The sequence below is a fragment of the Piliocolobus tephrosceles genome, chromosome 2, assembly GCF_002776525.5.
Source record: "Piliocolobus tephrosceles isolate RC106 chromosome 2, ASM277652v3, whole genome shotgun sequence".
NCBI classification, from domain to species: domain Eukaryota; kingdom Metazoa; phylum Chordata; class Mammalia; order Primates; family Cercopithecidae; genus Piliocolobus; species Piliocolobus tephrosceles.
Genome location: NC_045435.1, coordinates 150,813,216 through 150,837,336, shown reverse-complemented (window position 1 = coordinate 150,837,336; position 24,121 = coordinate 150,813,216). Strand labels below are relative to the sequence as shown.

Here is a 24,121-nt window from a genome sequence, read left to right as displayed (position 1 = left end):
CGTTTGGCAAGAATAAATGGCATTCATTTCATCGAAAAAGGAGTTGATGCCATGTTTCTGACTTGGCCCTCACTTCCTTTCAAAGCAGAAACCTCTTCTTGATATATTTTTATTGTATATATCATATTTTTATTTTTAGGGCTGTTTGGTTTTCATCTAAGTTTGTTATCTGTGATGGGAAGCAGAAAACTTGATAGAAGTGGAAATTTCTCTTCACTATTTCCCAGTATAGTTGTATGCAGTTGTACTAAATGTTCTGAGTTAACTATGCCATCTTGAAATTTTTGCACCCATTTATTAATTTTTACAAAACCTGACATTTTATCAGCATTATAATTCATTTTTTGTTATTAAGCTTTTAAGCCCTTCAGGAAAAAAACTCTTTAAACTATTTAAATTATAAAATATTTTGAAATAATAATTGGAAAATTATGTGTAATCAACACCTACACATATAAAAAATCTGAGCTGTTTAGATTGTAGAGATAATGCTGAAAGAAGCAATACATTTCTAAAATGTTTCTTTATATAAAAATTCAATAATATAATTTTGTGTGGCCATACCAATTTTTAAAAATTTAACATTATAGCTATAAAGCAAAGGTTACATGATTTGTGCAGTCCTCACCATGAAATGATGGCTTCATTCTGTTCTTTGTTCACACAGCCTGTATCTTCCATTCCTTTTTTTTTTTTTTTTGAGACGGAGTCTCGCTCTGTCGCCCAGGCTGGAGTGCAGTGGCCGGATCTCAGCTCACTGCAAGCTCCGCCTCACGGGTTTACGCCATTCTCCTGCCTCAGCCTCCCGAGTAGCTGGGACTACAGGCGCCCGCCACCTCGCCCAGCTAGTTTTTTTGTATTTTTTAGTAGAGACGGGGTTTCACCGTGTTAGCCAGGATAGTCTCGATCTCCTGACCTCGTGATCCGCCCGTCTCGGCCTCCCAAAGTGCTGGGATTACAGGCTTGAGCCACCGCGCCCGGCCCCTTTTTTTTTTTTTTTAATGAGGCATTTTACATTATTCTATTTGTTGTAAATCTTCGAAATCCAGTACATCTTTTGAACTGACAGCACATCTCCATTTGAACTCATTACATTTCTAGTACTCAGTACTCATGTGTGGCTACAGGCTATGAGGCAGGGCAGGCCTACAGAGGGGCAGATGAAAAAGAATTTGGAGTACAGAATGGCTGAGGGTAGGGTAGGGCAAGACCAGAAGGAATTGTGAAATATAAGGCCCATTGTGGGACAGACTCAGGGCCGGGTAGGCTTACATTGAGTTCGTTCTGGGCCATAGCTCCAGCTAGGAAGAAACTCAGCTGCTGAGCAGGACAAAGTGTGGGGCGGAGATGGAAGTTAACAAGATGGTTTTGTAATGCCCACCAGAAACTTGCCTCAAGAAGGCTTCTTATTACATTGTCATAGCAAAAAGAGGCAGCAAAGGAAGGAACAGGAATTAGTTGCAGAAGTAGACAGAAAGGCAGGCAAGCAGGCAGCCAAGCAGGCAGCAGCTAGAAGGGCTATCAGAATAAAAAAAGAGCCACGCAGGGGACTTCGTCTCAGGGCAGACCTTCAGATCCTGGATGGCAAGAATATACCAGGGAATTATCTAGAAAGGAAAGAAAAAAAGGTACGAAGCAAGGAGGGAAAAAAAGGTAATAAATTTTTTAAAAGATTAAGTATTTATGATGTGCCAAGTCATGCAACCAAAATATAACCAGATATAAATATGTGAAACCACTGGACTCTTCCTCTGCTAAGCCCTGTAAATCATCTTTTTTTTTTTTTTTTTTTTTTTATACTTTAAGTTCTAGGGTACATGTACATAACGTACAAGTTTGTTACATATGTATACTTGTGCCATGTTGGTGTGCTGCACCCATCAACTCGTCAGCACCCGTCGACTCATCATTTACATCAGGTATAACTCCCAGTGCAATCCCTCCACCCTCCACCCTCCCCATGATAGGCCCCAGTGTGTGATGTTCCCCTTCCGGAGTCCAAGTGATCTCATTGTTCAGTTCCCACCTATGAGTGAGAACATGCGGTGTTTGGTTTTCTGTTCGTGCGATAGTTTGCTGAGAATGATGGTTTCCAGCTGCGTCCATGTCCCTACAAAGGATACAAACTCATCCTTTTTTATGGCTGTATAGTATTCCATGGTGAATATGTACAACATTTTCTTAATCCAGTCTGTCACTGATGGACATTTGGGTTGATTCCAAGTCTTTGCTATTGTGAATAGTGCTGCAACAGACATACATGTGCATGTATCTTTATAGCAGCATGATTTATGATCCTTTGGGTATATACCCAGTAATAGGATGGCTGGGTCGTATGGTACTTCTAGTTCTAGATCCTTGAGGAATCGCCATACTGTTTTCCATAATGGTTGAACTAGTTTACAATCCCACCAACAGTGTAAAAGTGTTCCTATTTCTCCACATCCTCTCCAGCACCTGTTGTTTCCTGACTTTTTAATGATTGACATTCTAACTGGTGTGAGATGGTATCTCATTGTGGTTTTGATTTGCATTTCTCTGATGGCCAGTGATGATGAGCATTTTTTCATGTGTCTGTTGGCTGTATGCATGTCTTCTTTTGAGAAATGTCTGTTCATATCCTTTGCCCACTTTTTGATGGGATTGTTTGTTTTTTTCTTGTAAATTTGTTTGAGTTCTTTGTGGGTTCTGGATATTAGCCCTTTGTCAGATGAGTAGATTGCAAAAATTTTCTCCCATTCTGTAGGTTGCCTGTTGACTCTGATGGTAGTTTCTTTTGCTGTGCAGAAGCTCTTTAGTTTAATTAGATCCCATTTGTCAATTTTGGCTTTTGTTGCCTTGCTTTTGGTGTTTCAGATGTGAAGTCCTTGCCCATGCCTGTGTCCTGAATAGTATTACCTAGGTTTTCTTCTAGGGTTTTTATGGTATTAGGTCTAACATTTAAGTCTCTAATCCATCTTGAATTAATTTTCGTATAAGGAGTAAGGAAAGGATCCAGTTTCAGCTTTCTACTTATGGCTAGCCAATTTTCCCAGCACCATTTATTAAATAGGGAATCCTTTCCCCATTTCTTGTTTTTCTCAGGTTTGTCAAAGATCAGATGGCTGTAGATGTGTGGTATTATTTCTGAGGACTCTGTTCTGTTCCATTGGTCTCTATCTCTGTTTTGGTACCAGTACCATGCTGTTTTGGTTACTGTAGCCTTGTAGTATAGTTTGAAGTCAGGTAGCATGATGCCTCCAGGTTTGTTCTTTAGGCTTAGGATTGTCTTGGCAATGCGGGCTCTTTTTTGGTTCCATATGAACTTTAAAGCAGTTTTTTCCAATTCGGTGAAGAAACTCATTGGTAGCTTGATGGGGATGGCATTGAATCTACAAATTACCTTGGGCAGTATGGCCATTTTCACGATATTGATTCTTCCTATCCATGAGCATGGTATGTTCTTCCATTTGTTTGTGTCCTCTTTTATTTCACTGAGCAGTAGTTTGCAGTTCTCCTTGAAGAGGTCCTTTACATCCCTTGTAAGGTGGATTCCTAGATATTTTATTCTCTGAAGCAATTGTGAATGGAAGTTCATTCATGATTTGGCTCTCTGTCTCTTACTGGTGTATAAGAATGCTTGTGATTTTTGCACATTGATTTTGTATCCTGAGACTTTGCTGAAGTTGCTTATCAGCTTAAGGAGATTTTGGGCTGAGACAATGGGGTTTTCTAAATATACAATCATGTCATCTGCAAACAGGGACAATTTGACTTCTTCTTTTCCTAACTGAATACCCTTTATTTCTTTCTCTTGCCTGATTGCCCTAGCCAGAACTTCCAACACTATGTTGAATAGGAGTGGTGAGAGAGGGCATCCCTATCTTGTGCCAGTTTTCAAAGGGAATTTTTCCAGTTTTTGCCCATTCAGTATGATATTAGCTGTGGGTTTGTCATAAATAGCTCTTATTATTTTGAGATATGTTCCATCAATACCGAATTTATTGAGCGTTTTTAGCATGAAGGGCTGTTGAATTTTGTCAAAGGCCTTTTCTGCATCTATTGAGATAATCACGTGGCTTTTGTCTTTGATTCTGTTTATATGCTGGATTATGTTTATTGATTTGCGTATGTTGAACCAGCCTTGTATCCCAGGGATGAAGCCCACTTGATCATGGTGGATAAGCTTTTTGATGTGCTGCTGTATCCGGTTTGCCAGTATTTTATTGAGGATTTTTGCATCGATGTTCATCAGGGATATTGGTCTAAAATTTTCTCTTTTTTGTTGTGTCTCTGCCAGGCTTTGGTATGAGGATGATGTTGGCCTCATAAAATGAGTTAGGGAGGTTTCCCTCTTTTTCTATTGATTGGAATAGTTTCAGAAGGAATGGTACCAGCACCCCTTGTACCTCTGGTAGAATTCAGCTGTGAATCCATCTGGTCCTGGACTCTTTTTGGTTGGTAGGCTATTAATTATTCTCTCAATTTCAGAGCCTGCTATTGGTCTATTCAGGGATTCAGCTCCTTCCTGGCTTAGTCTTGAGAGAGTGTGTCCAGGAAATTATCCATTTCTTCTAGATTTTCTAGTTTATTTGCATAGAGGTGTTTATAGTATTCTCTGATGGTAGTTTGTATTTCTGTGGGGTCGGTGGTGATAACCCCTTTATCATTTTTTATTGCATCTATTTGATTCTTCTCTCTTTTCTTCTTTATTAGTCTTGCTAGCGGTCGATCAATTTTGTTGATCTTTTCAAAAAACCAACTCCTGGATTCATTGATTTTTTGGAGGGTTTTTTGTGTCTCTATCCCCTTCAGTTCTGTTCTGATCTTAAGTTATTTCTTGCCTTCTGCTAGCTTTTGAATGTGTTTGCTCTTGCTTCCCTAGTTCTTTTAATTGTGATGTTAGGGTGTCAATTTGAGATCTTTCCAGCTTTCTCTTGTGGGCATTTAGTGCTATAAATTTCCCTCTACACACTGCTTTAAATGTGTCCCAGGATTCTGGTATGTTGTATCTTTGTTCTCATTGGTTTCAAAGAACATCTTTATTTCTGCCTTCATTTCGTTATGTACCCAGTAGTCATTCAGGAGCAGGTTATTCAGTTTCCATGTAGTTGAGCGGTTAGGATTGAGTTTCTCAGTCCTGAGTTCTAGTTTGATTGCACTGTGGTCTGAGAGACAATTTGTTATAATTTCTGTTCTTCTACATTTGCTAAGGAGTGCTTTACTTCCAATTATGTGATCAATTTTGGAATAAGTGTGATGTGGTGCTGAGAAAAATGTATATTCTGTTGATTTGGGGTGGAGAGTTCTGTAGATGTCTATTAGGTCTGCTTGCTGCAGAGATGAATTCAATTCCTGGATATCCTTTTTAACTTTCTGTCTCGTTGATCTGTCTAATGTTGACAGTGGAGTGTTGAAGTCTCCCATTATTATTGTATGGGAGTCTAAGTCTCTTTGTAAGTCTCTAAGGACTTTCTTTATGAATCTGGGTGCTCCTGTATTGGGTGCATATATATTTAGGATAGTTAGCTCTTCCTGTTGAATTGATCCCTTTACCATTATGTAATGGCCTTCTTTGTCTCTTTTGATCTTTGATGGCTTAAAGTCTGTTTTATCAGAGACTAGGATTGCAACCCCTGCTTTTTTTTGTTCTCCATTTGCTTGGTAGATCTTCCTCCATCCCTTTATTTTGAGCCTATGTATGTCTCTGCATGTGAGATGGGTCTCCTGAATACAGCAAACTGATGGGTCTTGACTCTTTATCCAGTTTGCCAGTCTGTGTCTTTTAATTGGACCATTTAGTCCATTTACATTTAAGGTTAGTATTGTTATGTGTGAACTTGATCCTGCCATTGTGATATGAACTGGTTATTTTGCTCATTAGTTGATGCAGTTTCTTCCTAGCCTCGATGGTCTTTACATTTTGGCACGTTTTTGCAATGGCTGGTACCGGTTGTTCCTTTCCATATTTAGTGCTTCCTTCAGGGTCTCTTGTAAGGCAGGCCTGGTGGTGACAAAATCTCTAAGCATTTGCTTATCTGTAAAGGATTTTATTTCTCCTTCACTTATGAAACTTAGTTTGTCTGGATATGAAATTCTGGGTTTAAAATTCTTTTCTTTAAGAATGTGGAACATTGGCCCCCACTCTCTTCTGGCTTGAAGAGTTTCTGCCGAGAGATCTGCTGTTAGTCTGATGGGCTTCCCTTTGTGGGTAACCTGACCTTTCTCTCTGGCTGCCCTTAAGATTTTTTCCTTCATTTCAGCTTTGGTGAATCTGGCAATTATGTGTCTTAGAGTTGCTCTTCTCGAGGAGTATCTTTGTGGCATTCTCTGTATTTCCTGAATTTGAATGTTGGCCTGCCCTACTAGGTTGGGGAAGTTCTCCTGGATGATATCCTGAAGAGTGTTTTCCAACTTGGTTCCGTTTTCCCCCTCACTTTCAGGCACCCCAATCAGACTTAGATTTGGTCTTTTTACATAATCCCATACTTCTTGCAGGCTTTGTTCATTTCTTTTTCTTCTTTTTTCTTTAGATTTCTCTTCTCACTTCATTTCATTTATTTGATCCTCAATCGCTGATACTCTTTCTTCCAGTTGATGGAGTCGGTTACTGAAGCTTGTGCATTTGTCACGTATTTCTCGTGTCATGGTTTTCATCTCTGTCAGTTCGTTTATGGCCTTCTCTGCATTAATTATTCTAGTTATCAATTCTTCCACTCTTTTTAAAAGATTTTTAGTTTGTTTGTGCTGGGTATGTAATTCCTCCTTTAGCTCTGAGAAGTTTAATGGACTGAAGCCTTCTTCTCTCATCTCATCAGAGTCGTTCTCCGTCCAGCTTTGATCCGTTGCTGGCAATGAGCTGCGTTCCTCAGTTGAAAATGCAGAAATCACCTGTCTTCTGTGTCGCTCGCACTGGGAGTTGGAGACTGAAGCTGTTCCTATTCGGCCATCTTGCTCTGCCGTAAATCATCTTATAACTCCATTCCCTTTTGACAAGAACTGAATTAAACTCTCATTGACATCACCTAAGGATTTTCCATGTGTCCTTTCTCTGCTGCTTGATGACCTACTATTTATACCCTTAGTTCCCAAGTTCATTATCACAAAGAAATTGCAGCAGGTTTCCTAATGGTTAACATTCCAGAAGAAAAATAACCCACTGCTTTTCCCTAGGAACAGAAACTTAGGGTCATGGAGTCAAAGGAACCTAATGGTTGGGTCTTTGGCACAGAGCAACTGAGGCTCAAAGGCAATCATTTTGTTGAAAGAGCAGCCACACCAGGCCAGCCAGGTTTGTGTATGAGACACTGATCATTTGTTAATCTCTGAACATAATTTACCCCTAAGCATTAATCCATATTCCTGCATGTTTTATTGGATTCATGTAATATACTCACAGCCTTCAAACTTTGATGTCTTTAAACACACTGTATATTCTGACTGTTAAATATATAGCACATAGCAATGGTGTCACACTTCCAAACGACTGTTTACCTAGTTAGTGTTGGTTTTCAAATGAAGTTTTTTTCCATTTCTTTGGCTAGAATTAACTGTTACCTCTTCTCACTTGGGTGGCAACATGGTTGTAGAATCAAGGAATCCTAGTTCTTTTCCCTGCCTCTTTAATAGCTGCCCCAAAATGTTATGTTTCACCTTTAAAGGAAACATGGACAAGGCCATACTATTTGAGACTTTTATAGTGCCATTTAGTTTAAATTAGACTAGTATATGGGACATTGGCTAATAGAAAAAATACAATTATTTTGTTAAACAGTTAACTTCAAAATAATATGAACAGCTATACATGACTCTAAAACATACAAATTTAGGATGCAAATGTGTTGCTATAGTATTTGGTAGATATTGGAAACACACAGGTAAATGGAACTTGTTTTTGAAAAAAAAATCCTGCTTTTTATCCCCTCATTATTATTGGCCTAGTTTCTATTTGTGAACCTGAAGATTGTTTTCACAGTGGGAATTCTTGTTACCGTCACTAAGCAGAGGCAGCAGCAGCAACCTTGACACCGTCCCGAATCTGCCTTTCTGTTTATTCTCCCCAGTGTCTGCCTGGTGGCTTTTCATACATCCAGCAGGCAATGCTCTGGCCACATAAGCTAACAGCCACACTCTGTAAGAATATTAGGACTCTTTTGGCTTAAATCAACAGTTAAAAAACTTCTAAATATGACCTTCTAAATATGCAGATGATCATCACAAAAGAAATTTTCTCAGGATCAATAAAATTCAAATTATTTTTATTAAGTTTGTAGGTTTTTCTTACCTATAATTCATCAATGAAAAACGCTTGTGTCTCTTTCTTTCCCTTCCTTCATTCCTTCCTTCCCTCCCTCCCTCTCTCGTTTCCTTCCTTCCTTCCTTCCTTCCTTCCTTGCTTCTTCCTTCCCTCCTTCCTTCTTGTCTTTTAGGATAGACAGTCTTACAGTTCTTAGATTTTCTGAAATACCCCTCTAATAATGACCCTCTGATACCTACTGGACATGGAGTTTGCACCTCTCAGTCCCATCTCCCCATCTTCCTAATCAGGTTTTCTTCAAAATGATCCCTAGTCCTCTTGCATGGAAATCTGAAAATGTCTGTGGCTGGGCCCACCGCCGACCTCCTGAATCAGAACCTCCAGGGAGACGTAGGAACCTGCACTTTAAACACACCTCTAGCGATTCTGTTACTCGTTGAGGTTTGAGATACACTCTCTAGTCTCCATTGTGACTTCTCTGTGCTGCCTGTGCCCACTATTCTCTGACAAGTTCCCCCAGACCCTCCTCACATGCTCTTTAAATTCTCTGGATTACTGTAATCCACTTTTGCCTGTTCAACTGCAGTCACAGGTGCACACAGCTCCTTGCTCACCACAGCTTTTGCCAACACTGGATCATGCTCCATTCGCATCCCCACAGTGGGAGTCCCTCATCTTTTCTCTTCCTGTAATTAAAGTGCAAGGAGTTTTAAAATAAAACAAACTTGACTTCTTGCGGTGGGGGGAGAGGGAGTGTGACTTAGTCTCAAGCTTTTTATTTCTCACCTGATTTTCACCAGCTACTTTAAAACTCACTCTATCTAGTCTTTAGACAGAATAATATGACTTACAGAAGGAGAAGAGGTGCTACTCTTCAGCTTTTTAGTAAGAGAAGGACTTGTTCGTTGGGCTAATGTTTCTTTGCTGAAAATAATTTGAAAAATGAAGTGGTTACTTAACTTCTAACCCAGAGAAGTTCTTTATACAGCACTGTTGTTGTAAAGAACTCTGAAGACCTCCTGTGACATGCTAGGAATAGATTTCCTAGTAATTTAGTACTGAGAGAATAATGCAATTTGCATCTTAGATATCTTAATGGATTTCTTTTGTTGTATATATATAGACTGATCCAGTTCAAATGTATAATCTCATTCTCTCTCTCTCTCTTCCCTTCTAACTGGTAGCTATGCAATAGCCCTTACAATGTTCTGCCCACAGAGTAATTATTTTACACATATGACTATATCAGACAAACCAAGATTAAAATCTTTCTTTGCCACTTCCTTAGGAAAGTGCTGTAGCCTCTGTCTGCATTTCTTTTACAGCATATGTGAAGTGCCTGGCAAGTTGCCTTGCGATTCCCTTGGTTGTGTATCCTTAGTCCTTGCCCTGGCCCTCGCATGTCACAGGGAGACAGTGAAAGGTCAAGGTGAGAACCTTTTCTTAACAAAATAAAATCAATGTGTGCTTCAAATTAGTTGATTAGCAAAATCCACTCTGGTGGATTAGCAAAGATCAGTCATTTCTAAGTTAATAACACAGAAATGTTTAAAAGACCAGCCTGACCAACATAGTAAAACCCCATTTCTACTAAAAATACAAAAATTAGCCTCGTGTGGTGGCAGGCGCCTGTAATCCCAGTTACTTGGGAGGCTGAGGCAGGAGAATTGCTTGAACCCAGGAGGCAGAGGTGGCAGTGAGCCGAGATCACACCACTGCACCCTTACCTGGGCAACAGAGTGAGACTCCGTTTCAAAATAAAAAATAAAAATAAAAAAAGACTTGTTTAAAAGAAACAGATATATTATGCAGCAACTCAAATGATTAAATAAATGACAATGGGATTGATAGTCTGAGTTTTTTATTTTTAACTTAGTATTTCCAGTGTTCAATTTATTACCTTTTTGCCTGTTTTTTAAAAGAGCTTCACTAATAAAACATTTTGCATGTCCCTGTGAACTTTTATTGGGCTAGAGGTATTTTAAGAGGAGTAAGATAAGGGAGAATGGTCTCGTCTCATTTTTTTAATAGACTTGTAAAATATGAGCTTTTTAGATAGCAGCCATGTATGCAGCTACACTTGTTTCTTTAAATGTTTCCCCATTTCTTCCTTATCTATATCATTTTTTATCCTTTCAACTCTGTTTCGTCTTTAAGTCCCCAGTCCTTCTCAAGGCAGCCTGTTCCCTAGGCTCGTACTTTCTGAAGTTTCTGAAAGGTTTTTTTTTTGAGACAGGAGTCTCGCTCTGTTGCCCATGCTGGGGTGCCATGGCACTATCTCGGCTCATTGCAAGCTCCGTCCCCCAGGTTCACACCATTCTCCTGCCTCAGCCTCCCGTGTAGCTGGGATTACAGGCGCCTGCCACTACGCCTGGCTAATTTTTGTGTTTTAGTAGAGACGGAGTTTCACCTTGTTAGCCAGGATGGTCTCGATCTCCTGACCTCGTGATCCTCCCACCTCGGCCTCCCAAAGTGCTGGGATTACAGGCGTGAGCCACCGCGCCTGGCCTGAAAGCTGTTTTCTTAAGAGTAGCTGTTTGTCTAAGCTCAGCATTCCCTTCTTCTGCTGTTCCATACTTACATTATGTGAGCTGGAATTAAGCCTAGCATACCAGTTCCTGTCATTGCCTCATTACCTTACAGGTGATCAAATGTTCAGCAAGGCACCATAAACAGTCTGCCCCTAGCAGAGTGAGGCTTCCATGCAGATACCTTGATGTTAGAAAAATCCCTCACTATTATTGTTACACCTTGTGCCAGTTTTGAAATGCCATAAAAAACCATTGTGAAGAGCCCACATCCGGTCAAGCAATTGTAATATGTGGTCCTGCTTTAGTTAATATCACTTCCATTTTTCCTCCTAGTTTCTTTTCCCATTCATCTTACAGTCCATGGAGTCATATTTCTTGTTTGTAGAGAGCTACCCCCTCCTCCCACTCTTGTGTCTCCTTTCCTATAATTCCAGTCATGGATTCCATTCTGCAAGCCTCAGTGATACTTATGAGAATATGGCAGCTTCTGACTGCCAGAAACATAATGAGTATTAATTATTCCTGTTTGGAAATCCAGAACTCTTGAAGTCCAATATTAAAACTTAGAAAAGCCAAGCACATCAGTCTTATCATTAGGGCCCCAATGGGTGGATCTGAGTCATGCAGCACACTCCAGGGAGTCTCCTAGAGGTGAAGAGTGGGGAACGTGTGTGTGTGGCATTGGGGTGGAGGGGGCTTATTCATTAACCAAGTTGGAATGTTCTCAAGTACCATCATCAGCAAAAGAGAAGTTGGAGAAAAGGGGAATGGTCCATGGGTTAGTTCCCTGGAGAGTGGAATGAATCTTACTAGTTACTGTTCTTTCCCAAAACCAGTGAGGCTACCATATCTTATTAGCATAACAGGAAGTAGGACCACAGCTCCTGGTTAGGTGAGAGAAAGAAACACAGAAGTGAAAAGACTAAATTGGCCATTTATTGTATTTATGATATGTGTGTCAGCTTTTGCTTGATATTTAAAGACATTAAGGAATAAAGTTGTTGTCAGTCACCATATAAAGAGTTGCTTTGAAATGGTGTTGCATAGAAAGGGAATTAGAAATCGGAATGCCCAACTGAAGAGTAAAAGTGCGCAAAAGAATGTACAAAAGGTCTTGTAAACTTTACAACAGTGCTAAATTATTTGTAATAGCAAAAGTTTTTAAACCATACAACGTCCTTCAGTAGGGAGCTGGTTAAATAAATGCTGGTTCATCTACACAGTGGAGTCTGTAGCTGTTACAGAAAAGAGTGAGGAAGAGCTCTATACACTGACATGGAGTGAACTCCACTATGCAATTGTGTGAGAAAAAGAAAGAAAATAACCAACATGCAGGACACAGTACATAGTATGCTACTTTCCTGTGAGAAAGGAAGATTATGAATAATATGTACACATTTGATTACATTTACAAAGAGAAACAATACAATAAAAAACTAATAAGAACATATAAAGGGAAGAAGGATCAAGGTAGAGAAGACCATAAATGAGGCAAAACTTACCTGAATTCACTCAATATGTAGTTTAACTTTGGAATTATGTAATGTTTTGACATAATCCATAAAACAAATTACATCAAAAAAAGTACTCCCCCCACCACATACATGTAAAATGAGAAAAAAAGAAACACATGACCTAATTGTACATTGTCAGTAACATAACCACAGAGAGAAAAGAATTATTCCAGCTCACCCTAGAACATCATATTTTTCACTGAACATTCTCAATTACTTATACTCTAAGGACAAAAAAATGCTAAGAATGTTTAAATTGGATTCAGTAGTCTTACTATTAGCAGTTATATTGGTGTGATTAGGAATTAAGATTTTTCCATCTAATGGAAAAAAAGCATAAAATTTTTAAAATTTATGTGAAAACCCTGTAAACTAAATTTGAATTAGAGGATCTATAGATCTTGCAGAAATTATTTTGAACAGCAGTAGGGAATATTTATTTATTATATAAATTCTGATGTAGAGTTGTAGCATAAATGCAGAGTTAGAGTTCAGGGTCTTTCTCCACTCCCCTCCTTGTACTGTGGGCTTGGTCTTTGACCTCAGATTGACCCTTTCTGTGACAGAAAATACATTACTTTGCATTCTTTCTATCTCTGGTCTCCACTGTGTTCTCAGTGGAGCTGAAATCCGCCTTCTGAGAGTCCAGGTCCAGTGCTGGTCCCAGCCCTTCTTTCTGCTCCCTTGCAGTCTCCCATCTCTGAAGCTTGCTGAGCTTCCCTTCTCTAAAATAAGATTAACAGTGATCACAGGTGCCCTGTTTCCCTCCTAAACAATGAGGAACAATTGCTGACTTCGAAGATGCCTTCTGCCTTGTTGTTGCCATAATTTTTCAGTGTTTTGTCCCCATTATTACATTATTGAATGGACACATTTATGAAATTCCACTGGAGGTTGGAATCATTTTAACTTTACCTAGAAAAAGAAATATTTCCAGTTCATTACCACAGATTGGATGGGAGGTAATATACTTTGTCTTTTTTATTTCTTTCAGCCATGGAATTCCATGAACACTTGCACAGCATAGGCACCAAGGAAGGTTTGAAGGAAAGAAAGCTACAAAAAGCAGTGGAGAGCTTTACCTGGAATATTACCATCTTAAAGGTATCTACAGAGTTGTTTCTGATGCTGGTGATTTTGCAGTCTTTTACAGCATGCTTCCCTCTCTTAGTATAACATTTCCTGCATGGTACATGGTCAGCCACTGAGATTGTAGAATGGATACAGAAATCACATGAAGAGCTCTGCCCTCCTAGAGTCTGTAGGCACAACAGTTTGGCATTGTAGATCAGATGAAGAACAGGGGAACTTCTATGATTGGCACATTGTAGGTTCTGATAGATAAAGGACTTTGTCATTTTCTCCTTAAGACATTTTAAAGTTTATAAATGCCAGTTGCTATATGTAAAATAGAAAATATTGATTACAGAGGAATGATTGGGAATTTAAAGATTCTAGTTACTCAAATTTCATATAACACTTTATAATTATAGCTATAATGTTCATATAATCCCAGAAATAAATAGAAAAGAATTGTATGGAGCATAATCAAAGGAAATACATAAAAGAATTGTTATTGAAAGAAATATTTCTTGAAGGGAAATGCCATCTCTATGCATATCTATTTTGGCATAACAGTTTTTAAAAATTAGCTTTTTTATTTTTATTATAAAATAATATATTTTCATTGTCAAAAATGTCAAAAGAGCAATAATCAAAGGTGAACACAATCCCATCATCCAGAGACAATTACTGTTGGCCTTTTGCTGTGCATTCTCTCAGGCTGATTTTCTACTTTATATGTAATATGACATAATTTTAAAAATAATATGGTGTATGTACCTCGAAACTTTTGAGTTTTACCTCAATAGTTCTTCTCAGTGTTATTCACAGAGCATCAATAATAATAACACAGAGGTTATTTCATTCCAGATCTTGGACAATTAATAAATGTAAAATTACTCTCTGGTGTTTGCCTTCCAAACTTTCTGCTTCGCTGAATTTGTAGGGAAGAAAGGAAGGCTTCCCTTTCACCCTCTGAAGCTGCCTTGAAAACAAACCGACAAGTGACAGATTAGCAGGCATGGAAAGACCTACATATTATATTTATTTAAGGTGCAGAAGCATGGGGAATGACAGGAGGATGATTACCTAACAACCCAGTGTGATCTTGATGCTTACAAACCCTGCTTCATAGTGGAGGGACATGGGGGAAATGTGGCCGTTTTTGAGGGGTAGTAAATGAATTTTAAGGGAAATGAATGGGCCCAGTGCTCAGAAATGGGATAGTAAATGATTCTCTTTGGGAATCGAATGGTCTGAGAAGGAAAAATAGTTTGGGAGGAAGTTCTTTGTGCTGTAGTTGTGGTGTTAAATTTTCAGTCTCTTCTTCTGTAATACAAATTTTAATCTTCTCTGGTTAATGAAATTTCAGAGAGGAGATCAGAAGCATTTGTGCTCGTCCTTGGTAGGTTCAGTTTCTAGTTAGATAAGGGAATTTGAACAGCCTCATCTTTGGGAGAGAGAGGACTGAGAGATATGTGGTGGGGGTGGTCAGAGAAACCTTGAGCCTGCTTCTTTAGGTCAGCATGTCAGTGTCATCTTTTGGGGTATTGTTTTCTGAGCCCCAACAGATTCAAGACCGTAAAGACATTATCACAGCTGCCATTTTAAATTTCCTCATTCCCCCTCAAGTTAAAAGCTCCATCCCTGGAGCTGACAATAATTTTCAGATTTGATGTAATAAAAGGTCTCTTCCAAAGCTAGTCACCATTTGCATTTTTCTCACGTTAAACTTCTACTTATTTTTATAATTAAGATCATTTTCTTGACTTCTTCAGACATTTCCCTCTTTACATATGTACTTTTCTTATATACCTATTTTGCTTAGAATGTAACCCTGATTGTTTGCAGATCAGTAAACGGCAGACGTAAGAATTTACAACGAAAAAGGATTTGGCTTTACAATTTGCTGATTCACTCCTGGTCAGAGGTGGGGGGCACACTACAAATTTCCTGTAAACTCAGAAAATATAGCACAGCAGATTAAGCCCTGTGGTAGGAACAAATGCTCACTTTGTTTTAATTTTATTAGAGGGAAATAAAGACGTAGGGACCAAACTTTGGCCTGTCAAGTACCCTTGCTACTCCTGTGTGGTCCGGGAACCAGCAGCCTAGGCCTCAGGGGGGAACTTGTTAGAAATTCAGAATCTCAAGCCCCACCCTGGTCCTGCTGATTCAGAACCTGCATTTTTACAAGATCCCCAGGTGATTCTTAGACACATTAAAGTTTGAGAAGCACTGGGCCGAGAGCCACCAAAAATGGGAGCCTGATGCACATATTAATGAAAAACAGCTGACATAAAGCAGTGTGCCATATTTTAGAAGTAATTGGACCAAATAGATACACTGAAGAAACCTACTTTCTTTTGAATTGTGTCCAGGAGAGAGAATTAACACCTCAGACTTATGTTCATATGGAAGTAAATGTATAGGATGGGGTAATAGGTCTTTTTTTAATTTCCAGGATAATATTTGCTACAGATGGTGTTTGAGGATGGTAGAACGTAAGTGAGGGATGAGGAAGAATTGGAAAGATCTGTGTGTCATTTCTGTAGAATGGGGGGCTTTTTTCATTCCTGTATGTCACTGATTTAAACTTTCTTTAGAAGAATGAGTGCTGACAGGGAATCTTGAACGTGAATGTAGGTCTGAGTTGAGCTACCAGTATTTTCCTGGCAGGAGGGCATGGGATCTGTTGAGTTCCTCCCATCACTTTTTCTTTGCAGTGAACTTGGAGAGGTGGCAGTGCTCCAGGCAGATGGCCAGCAGTAAACACACAGCAGGAGGCTCCCAGTGGCACAAATGCTTAGGGAGGGTTTCAGATGACCCCGGAAATGCAGAGAAGAGGAAGTGAAGGAGGAAGCCAGGAAGACTGCTGAAGGAGCTCTGAAACAGGCCAAGGCTTGAGAATTACCTGGGATGCTTAAAAATGCCGTCCCCTAAGCCTAACCCCAGCCTTCCCAGACCAGAATCTCTAGGCTTGGAACCAAGGAATCTGCTTATTTAACAAGTTTCTTGGAGGACTCTGAGGCACACTAAAAACAAACCTTATTATTATTGTCCTAGAATCAAAAGCTTTCCTGATGCATCACCATAGTCATTTGAACCATAAGGAGGTAGGGTGACCAGCCATCCCAGGAACAAGACATTCAGTGCTAAAACCAGGACAATCTGGGCAAACTGGGACCATTGATCACCCTGAGAGGAATTCCTGCCACTAAAAATGTCCTTTCATTAAAGGATGTCTGTCCCAGTTTTTATGAATCTTTACTTGCTTTGTTTAGTTTTTTAATTTTGAAGGTTCTTTTAAAATTCAGAAATGAACAAAGAAGAAATAAAGTCATCTATAACTGCCACGCCCAAAATTATCTACTATTAACATCTTGGCATACTTCCAGTCTTTTTTTTTCTTGAAAAAAAAAAAAAAGCATTCATTTGTTATTGTAAATCTATCTTTTTTAAAAAAGAAAAATGTTTTTAAATGACCCAAGATTATCCCTCTGAGAAATAACCATTATTAGATGTAGGTGACCTTATTCCAGAAACCTTTCTATATGAATATGTCTGGATGGATCAGTACATATTTTATTGATTCTAAGTCATACTTTTTCTTCACACTTTCGGTATCTTTGAAATTAGCGTACCTCTTATAGTCCATGGCATCTTTGCATTATATCCTGTTTAAATTGGCAATGATTTTTCTTTGTTAGTGCTACATAAAATACTGGCACATCTCACAAGCACTAATGTCTCAGATATTATGAAATAAGTTATGTCAGTAGATATAATTCTTTTTTTTTCTTTTTCTTTTTTGAGTTGGAGTCTCACTCTGTCACCCAGGCTGGAATGCAGTGGCACAATCTCAGCTCACTGCAACCTCTGTCTCCTGGGTTCAAGTGATTCTCCTGCCTCAGCCTCCCAAATAGCTGGAACCATATGCATGTGCCACCATGCCCAGCTAATTTTTGTATGTTTAGTAGAGACAGGGTTTCACCATCTTGGCCAGGCTAGTTTCGAATTCCTGACCTCAAGTAATCCGCCCACTTCAGCCTCCCAAAGTTCTGGGATTACAGGCATGAACCATCGTGCCTGACCGATAGAATTCTAATATAATTGTTCTTTAATATTTTTTAAGTACTAAATTTCATTTTACTTAACCATAAAGATGCTAAATGAATTGGTGAGCAATTTCTACCATAATAAAGATTTATTTCCATTTCCCAAAAGATCCCTTTGAGGTTAAGAAAAGGGATTATGAAAAATGTTAATAGAAGTCATTTTGTCGGGCATTTTTAAAGCTCCATGTTTTAGTTATAAGTATTGTTGATTGACCTGCTATGAAAGATGACAGTATGGGCCGGGCATGGTAGCTCATGCCTGTAATCCCAGCACTTTGGAAGGCCAAGCCGGGTGGATCATCTGAGGTCAGGAGTTCAAGACCAGCCTGGCCAACATGATGAAACCCCGTCTCTACTGAAAATACAAAAATTAGTTGGGCATGGTGGCAGGTGCCTGTAATCCCAGCTACTTGGGAGGCTGAGGCAGGAGAATCACTTGAACCCAGGAGGCAGATGTTGCAGTGAGCCAAGATGGCGCCACTGCACTCCAGCCTGGGCGACGGAGCGAGACTCTGTCTCAAAAAAAAGAAAGATGATAATACGAGCATCCTCTAATATTACTAGATGGAGCATATTGGTTTTTTTATTGTCTATGTTAAAAGTATTTATATTTGGTCTTAAAACTGTAATTGCCATGTCACTTGAAGTTCAGTATTTAAATTGGTTCACTGTCACCATCAATCTGAGAAGGCACCCATGCTTTCCTGCAGCCTACATGAATAGCAGGGAAAAGAGAGAAAGCCAGCGGGTGTCATTGCCAGGCTTCTTATGATACTTGGACCCAGCTTTCTCTTCTCAGAGTTTGTAAAATGTCCTGTTCTAGGGTTTCTGCTGCAAACTGGGGAGAGGATGTAATCCATTCCCACAGGCCTCCAGTTGCTTCTTTGATTTAGAAACCAACTTTCAAACCTCCCTCCGTTAGATACTCTGCATCATTCTTTTTTGTGTGTCAGCTTTGCGACATAATGTTTGTAAAATAAAATTCACCAATTTTGAGCACAAAATCCTATGAGTTTTGACAAATGTATATAAAGGCATACCTTGGAGACTGCTTTTTCAGTTCCAGACCATGGCAATAAAGCAAACATCACAATAAAGTGAGTCACATTATTTTTTTGGTTTCCCAGTATATATAAAAGTTATATTTACACTATAATATGGTCTATTAAGTGTACAGTAGCATTTATGTCTAAAAAAAAGTACATAGCTTAATTTAAAAATACTTTATTGCTAAAAAATGCTAATAATCATCTAAGCCCTCAGCTAGGTGTAATCCTTTTGCTGGAGGAGGATCTTGTCTCCATGTTAATGGGTGATGACTGATTAGGGTGGTGGTTGCTGAAGGCTAGGGTGGCTCATGGCAATTTCTTAAAATAAGACAACAATGGAGCTTGCTGCACCGATGGACTCTTTCTTTCACCACAGATTTCTCTGTAACATGCAATGCTGTTCAGTAGCATTTTACCCACAGTAGAACTTCTTTGAAAATTAGTCTTCTCCAACCCTGCCTTTCCTTTATCAATTAAGTGTATGTAATATTCCAACTCCTTTGCTGTAATTACAGCAGTGTTCACAGCATCTTCACCGGCGTAGATTCCATCTCAAGAAACCACTTTCTTTGCTCATTCATAAGAAGCAACTCCTCATGCATTACAGTTTTACGATGAGATTGCAGCAATTTAGTCACCTCTTCAGGCTCTATTTCTAATTCTAGTTATCTAGCTATTTTCATCCCATCTGCATGTACTTTCCCCACTGTCGTCGTGAACCCCTCCAAGTCAACCATGAGGGCTGGGATCAACTTCCTCCAAAATCAGCTTCTTCCAAACTCCTGTTAATGTTGACATTCTGACTTCTCCCATGAATCATGAATGTTATTAATGGCATCTTAGAATGGTGAATCCTTTCCAGAAGGTCTTCAATTTACTTTACCCAGATTCATCAGAGGAATCACTATCTATGGCAGCTATAGCCTTATTAAATGTATTTCTTAAATAATAAGACTTGAAAGTCAAAATTATTCTTTGATCCATAGGCTGCAGAATGGATATTGTATTAGCAGGCATGAAAACAATGTTAATCTCCTTGTGCATCCCTATCAGAGCACTTGTGTGACCAGGTACATTGTTGATAGGCAGTAATATTGTGAAAGGGACCTTTTTTACTGAGTCCCAACTGTGGGCTTAAAATATTCAGGAAACCATGCTGTAAACACGTATGTTGTCATCTAGGCTTTATTGATCCATTTATAGAGCACAGGCAGAGTAAATTTAGCATAATTCTTAAGGACCCTAGGATTTTCAGAATGGCCAATGAGCATCGGCTGCTACTTACAGCCACCAACTGCATTATTCCCTAACAAGTTTATCAAACTGTCCTTTGAACCCTTGAAGCCAAGCATTGACTTCTCCTTTTGAGCCATGAAAGCCCTAGATGGCATCTTCTTTCAATAGAAGGCTGTTTCATCTATACTGAAAATCTGTTGTTTAGTATAGCCACCTTCATCAGTGATCTTGGCTAAATCTTCTGGGTAACTCACTGCACCTTCTACATCAGCACTTGCTGCTTTGCATTGCACTTTGATGTGATGGAGATGGCTTATTTCCTTAAACCTATGACCCAACCACTGCTAGCCTCTAGCTTTTCTTCTGCAACTTTCTTACCTCTCTTAGTCTTCATAGAATTGAAGAGAGTTAGGGCCTTGCTCTGGAATAGGCTTTGGCTTAAGAGAATGTTGTGGCTGGTTTGATCTCCTATTGAGACCACTCAGACTTTCTGCATATCAGCAATAAGGCAGCTTTGCTTTCTCATCATTCGTGAGTTCAGTAGAACAGCACTTTAACTTTCCTTCACAAGCTTTTCCTTTGCATTAACAACTTGGATAAATGTTTGGTGCAAGAGGCCTAGCTTTTTGCTCATCTTGGCTTTTGACTTGAACTTGGCCTTCCTCAGTAAGCTTTATTATTTCTAGTTTTTTATTTCAAGTGCAACTCTTCTTTTCACTTGAACACTTGGAGGCCTTTGTAGGGTTATTTTTTGGCCTAATTTTCATATCGTTATGTCTCAGGGACTTTTCATGTCGTTAGGGAGGCCTAAAGAGACAGAGAGAGATGGAGAGTGGCCAGTGGAACAGTCAGAACACACACAACATTTACCAATTAAGTTTGCTGTCTTATAAGGAAGGGCACACCTTATAGTGCCCCAAAACAATTATAGTAGTAGCATCAAATACCACCAATCACAAATCACCATAACTGATGTAATAATAATGAAAAAGTTTGAAATATTGTAAGAATTACCAAAATGTGACACAGAGACACAAAGTGAACACATGCTGTTGGAAAAATGACACTGTAAACCTGCTTGACGCAAGGTTGCCACAAACATTCAGTTTGTTAAAAAAAAAAAAAAAATGCAGTATTTGTGAAGTGTGATAAAATAAACTATATCTGGAGTCATGCAACCCCCAGCACAATGATGATAGGTGTCACCCTGCTCCCCCAAATTGCATTGTGCCCCTTTGTGGTAAAATCCTTTATGTTGGCAACCACTTATCTTATTTCTGTCTCTATAGTTTCACCTGTTCCAGAATGTCATATAAATGGAATTCCATGGCATCCAGTCTTTTCTGCCTGGCTTCTTTCATGTAGCATAGTGCTTTGAGTCATACAAGTTAATGTAGGTTTCAGTACTCCAGTCCTTTTTATTGCTAAATATTATTCTGTTTTATGGATATAACACATTTTGTTTATACATGCACCGATTTATGGACATTTGTGTTGTTTCCAATTTTTAGCTATTATAAATAAACCTTCAATGAACATTGACATATCAGTCTTTGTATAGACATGTTTTTATTCTTCTTGGGTAAATATGAGTGCGATTGCTGGGTCACATGGTAAATGTATGTGAGACTTGATAAGAAACTGCCACAGTGCTTTAAAATAAAACTGATGTTCCATTTTGCATGTCCTCAGCAGTGTTACAAGGGTTTCAGTTGCACCACATCCTTGTCAACACTTGGGATTGTCAGTTTTGTCATTCTAGTAAGTGGATGGGGGTTGAGCATCTTTGTGTGTATATGAGTTTTAAAAAATATATGACAGGCTCTGATGTGGTTTTCTTTATGTTTCTTCTGCTTGGGGTTTGTTGAGATTTTTAGATATGTGAATTTATAGTTTTTAACAAATTTGGAAACTTTTTGGTGATTCTTTCCTGAAATGTTTTTCTCTCTTACCCTTTCTACCATCTTTCTGTAACTCCAATTATATGTATAAATATACTGCTTGATATTATTATCCCACAATCACAGATGCTTATTCATTAGTTTTTAAATATTTTCTGTGGTTTAAAAAAAAATTTTTTTTTTTGAGACAGGATCTCACTCTTGCCCAGGCTGGAGTGCAGTAGCATGAACACTACTCATTGCAGCCTCAACCTTCTGAGCTGAAATGATCCTCTCATCTCAGCCTCCTGAGTAGCTGGGACCACAGGCACATGCTACCATGCCTGGGTAACTTATACATTTTCTGTTGAGACTAATTTTGCCATGTTCCCCAGGTTGGTTTCAAACTCCTGGCCTCAAACAATCCTCCCACCTCAGCCTCCCAACGTGTTGGAATTACCTTACTCAGCCGTTTCCTTTTTGTTTTCCTTTTTAATTCTTGATATTTTTATTTCTATGTCTTCAAGCAATATTGCTGTATTTTCAAGCAATACTTCTATCTTCTGTAATATCTAATCTGCCATTAATCCTATTCAGTTTTATTTTTAATTTCAAATTTCTCATGTTTCTGTTCATGCTAGTCATATCCTCTACCTTCTTGAAGACATGTCATATATTCACAATAGCTGTTTTCCAACTCCTTCCTCTCTGCTTCTCGGCCCCTCATATTCTAGCCACTGTTGGCTCCCTGAACTCCACGCTCTGTCTTCTCACCCCAGTGGGACTGCTGGGCTCTGTTTGAGTTCCCCTTTCCTGCACTGCACCTGGAAACTGCAAGCAGTAAGCTGGACACGATTCTTTGTATTTCTTCTCTCAGGATCACTGTGTTGTACTATCTGAAAGTCATTGTTTTCTGCATTCTGTCTGGTTTTCTAATTGTATGCCAGCCACATTTCCAACTTTTCCTAGGTCATTTCTTTCTTCCCACCCTCTGCCCCATCTGTTACTCCATGAAACAGAAAGGATGTTCGCTCAGTTTTCATCTCTCTGGTTTGGTTGTGTTTGAGATAGAACTTTCAGAACTTTTATGACTTGCCAACATGACTTCTATGAGTTTTAGTTTATAGAATGATGTTATACCCCTTTTTTAGTTTGGTTGCTGTTTGTGGCTTTTTGCTTGGCTTTATTTATGCTCATTTCATCAGGAATGTGGAATGGAAATTCTGTAATGCATTTTCAATCCACCAGCTTAATCAAGACTTCCTCTACCTTTATTTTCCAGTTGCCAAAATATTCACTGTACTGGTGGTAATTTTCACTGTGTCGATTGATTGCCACTCCTAAAATGGTAGAATCTCATACTAGAAGAGTCCTGTTTTCATTGGTCTGTTTTGGTTACCAAGAGTAGAAACTCTCTCTGGCCAGCTCACAGAGGAGTGGCCACAGATGCTGGCTCACACAAGGGATCATGAGAGGGACAGGGACCTCAGGGAACTTGGAGACTGGAAACTGCAGTCCAGCCTCATGACAATAGCAAGCTGTCCGAAAACCTGGCGGCCCCTGAGGTAGCTGACCCTCTCTGTGGAACAGGGGTCTTTCTGCTTATCTTTCCGCCTCTTCTCCATTCTGCTGCTTCTGCTGGCTGGCTCATTCTGTTCACTCAGAGTTTCTACTGCTTTATAACTTTTTCTGGCCTTGGTCTGTTCTTTACCATACCTTCTCAGCGTTTATTTCAAGTACTCAGTCTATTTGTATTTCCTACCTCAGCCTAGGCTTTTAGCTCCAGACCAGTGGTCCTGATAAATCTCCTCTTGTATTAAGTGTCCTTTGATCAGGTTCTCTCTCTGCTTTAATCCACTTTGTCCAGGAAGGTATTGTCAGATAGCACAACATATGGCTCCCTTTGGTGACTGTTTCAGTTGTCTATTGCTATATAACAAACCACTACAAAACTAGTGGCTTAAAACAACGACTTCTTATTTCTTGTGATTCTGTGGGTTAGCTGGGCTCAGCCAGTTGATTTTCCTGCTCCATACAGTGTTAGCTGGGATCACTTAAGAGATTTTCTTCTGCTGGGAACTCAGCTTGGCCTGGAACATCCAAGAAGGCACTCACATGGCTGGATCTCATCTGGGGTGGCTGGAATGGCTGGACTTTTTTTTATAGCATCTATATCATATCTTGGACTTAAATTAAGCTTGTTACAGCCCAAGATGTTTTCCAGATGAATGGCTGCCAGGCTAGCTCTCCTGACCTGTGCCCCTCTACCATCAGAAACAAGACTATCAATAAACCCTGAAAGTAATTAGAGATTCATGCTCTTTAGGAACCTAAGACTTCTGCCAAAAAATAAATCAATGAAACAGATGGTTTTTGCACCTGGTATGACATTTGTCTTGATTTTCTTCATTTTCACCTGAGGTACAGTGCTTATCTTGAAGACTTAAAAGACTGGCATTTGTTTCCTTTTTTTTTTTTTTTTTTTTTTTTTTTTT

General features: G+C 39.2%; 1 protein-coding gene across 5 annotated transcripts in view; it reads left to right on the top strand.

Moving 5' to 3' along the window:
- Window positions 1-24,121, top strand: part of PLCL2 (phospholipase C like 2) — a 220,206-nt gene that overhangs the window by 170,995 nt on the left and 25,090 nt on the right. For 3 of the 5 annotated variants that reach the window (XM_023207344.2, XM_023207345.3, XM_023207346.2), the window contains exon 5: window positions 13,276-13,385. In XM_023207344.2, coding sequence (XP_023063112.1) covers window positions 13,276-13,385 — 110 coding nt within the window. Of the gene's footprint in view, window positions 1-13,275; window positions 13,386-15,194; window positions 15,267-16,069; window positions 16,598-24,121 lie in introns of those variants that run through there. The other 2 variants (XR_002730694.2, XM_023207347.2) reach the window with 2 other exon arrangements.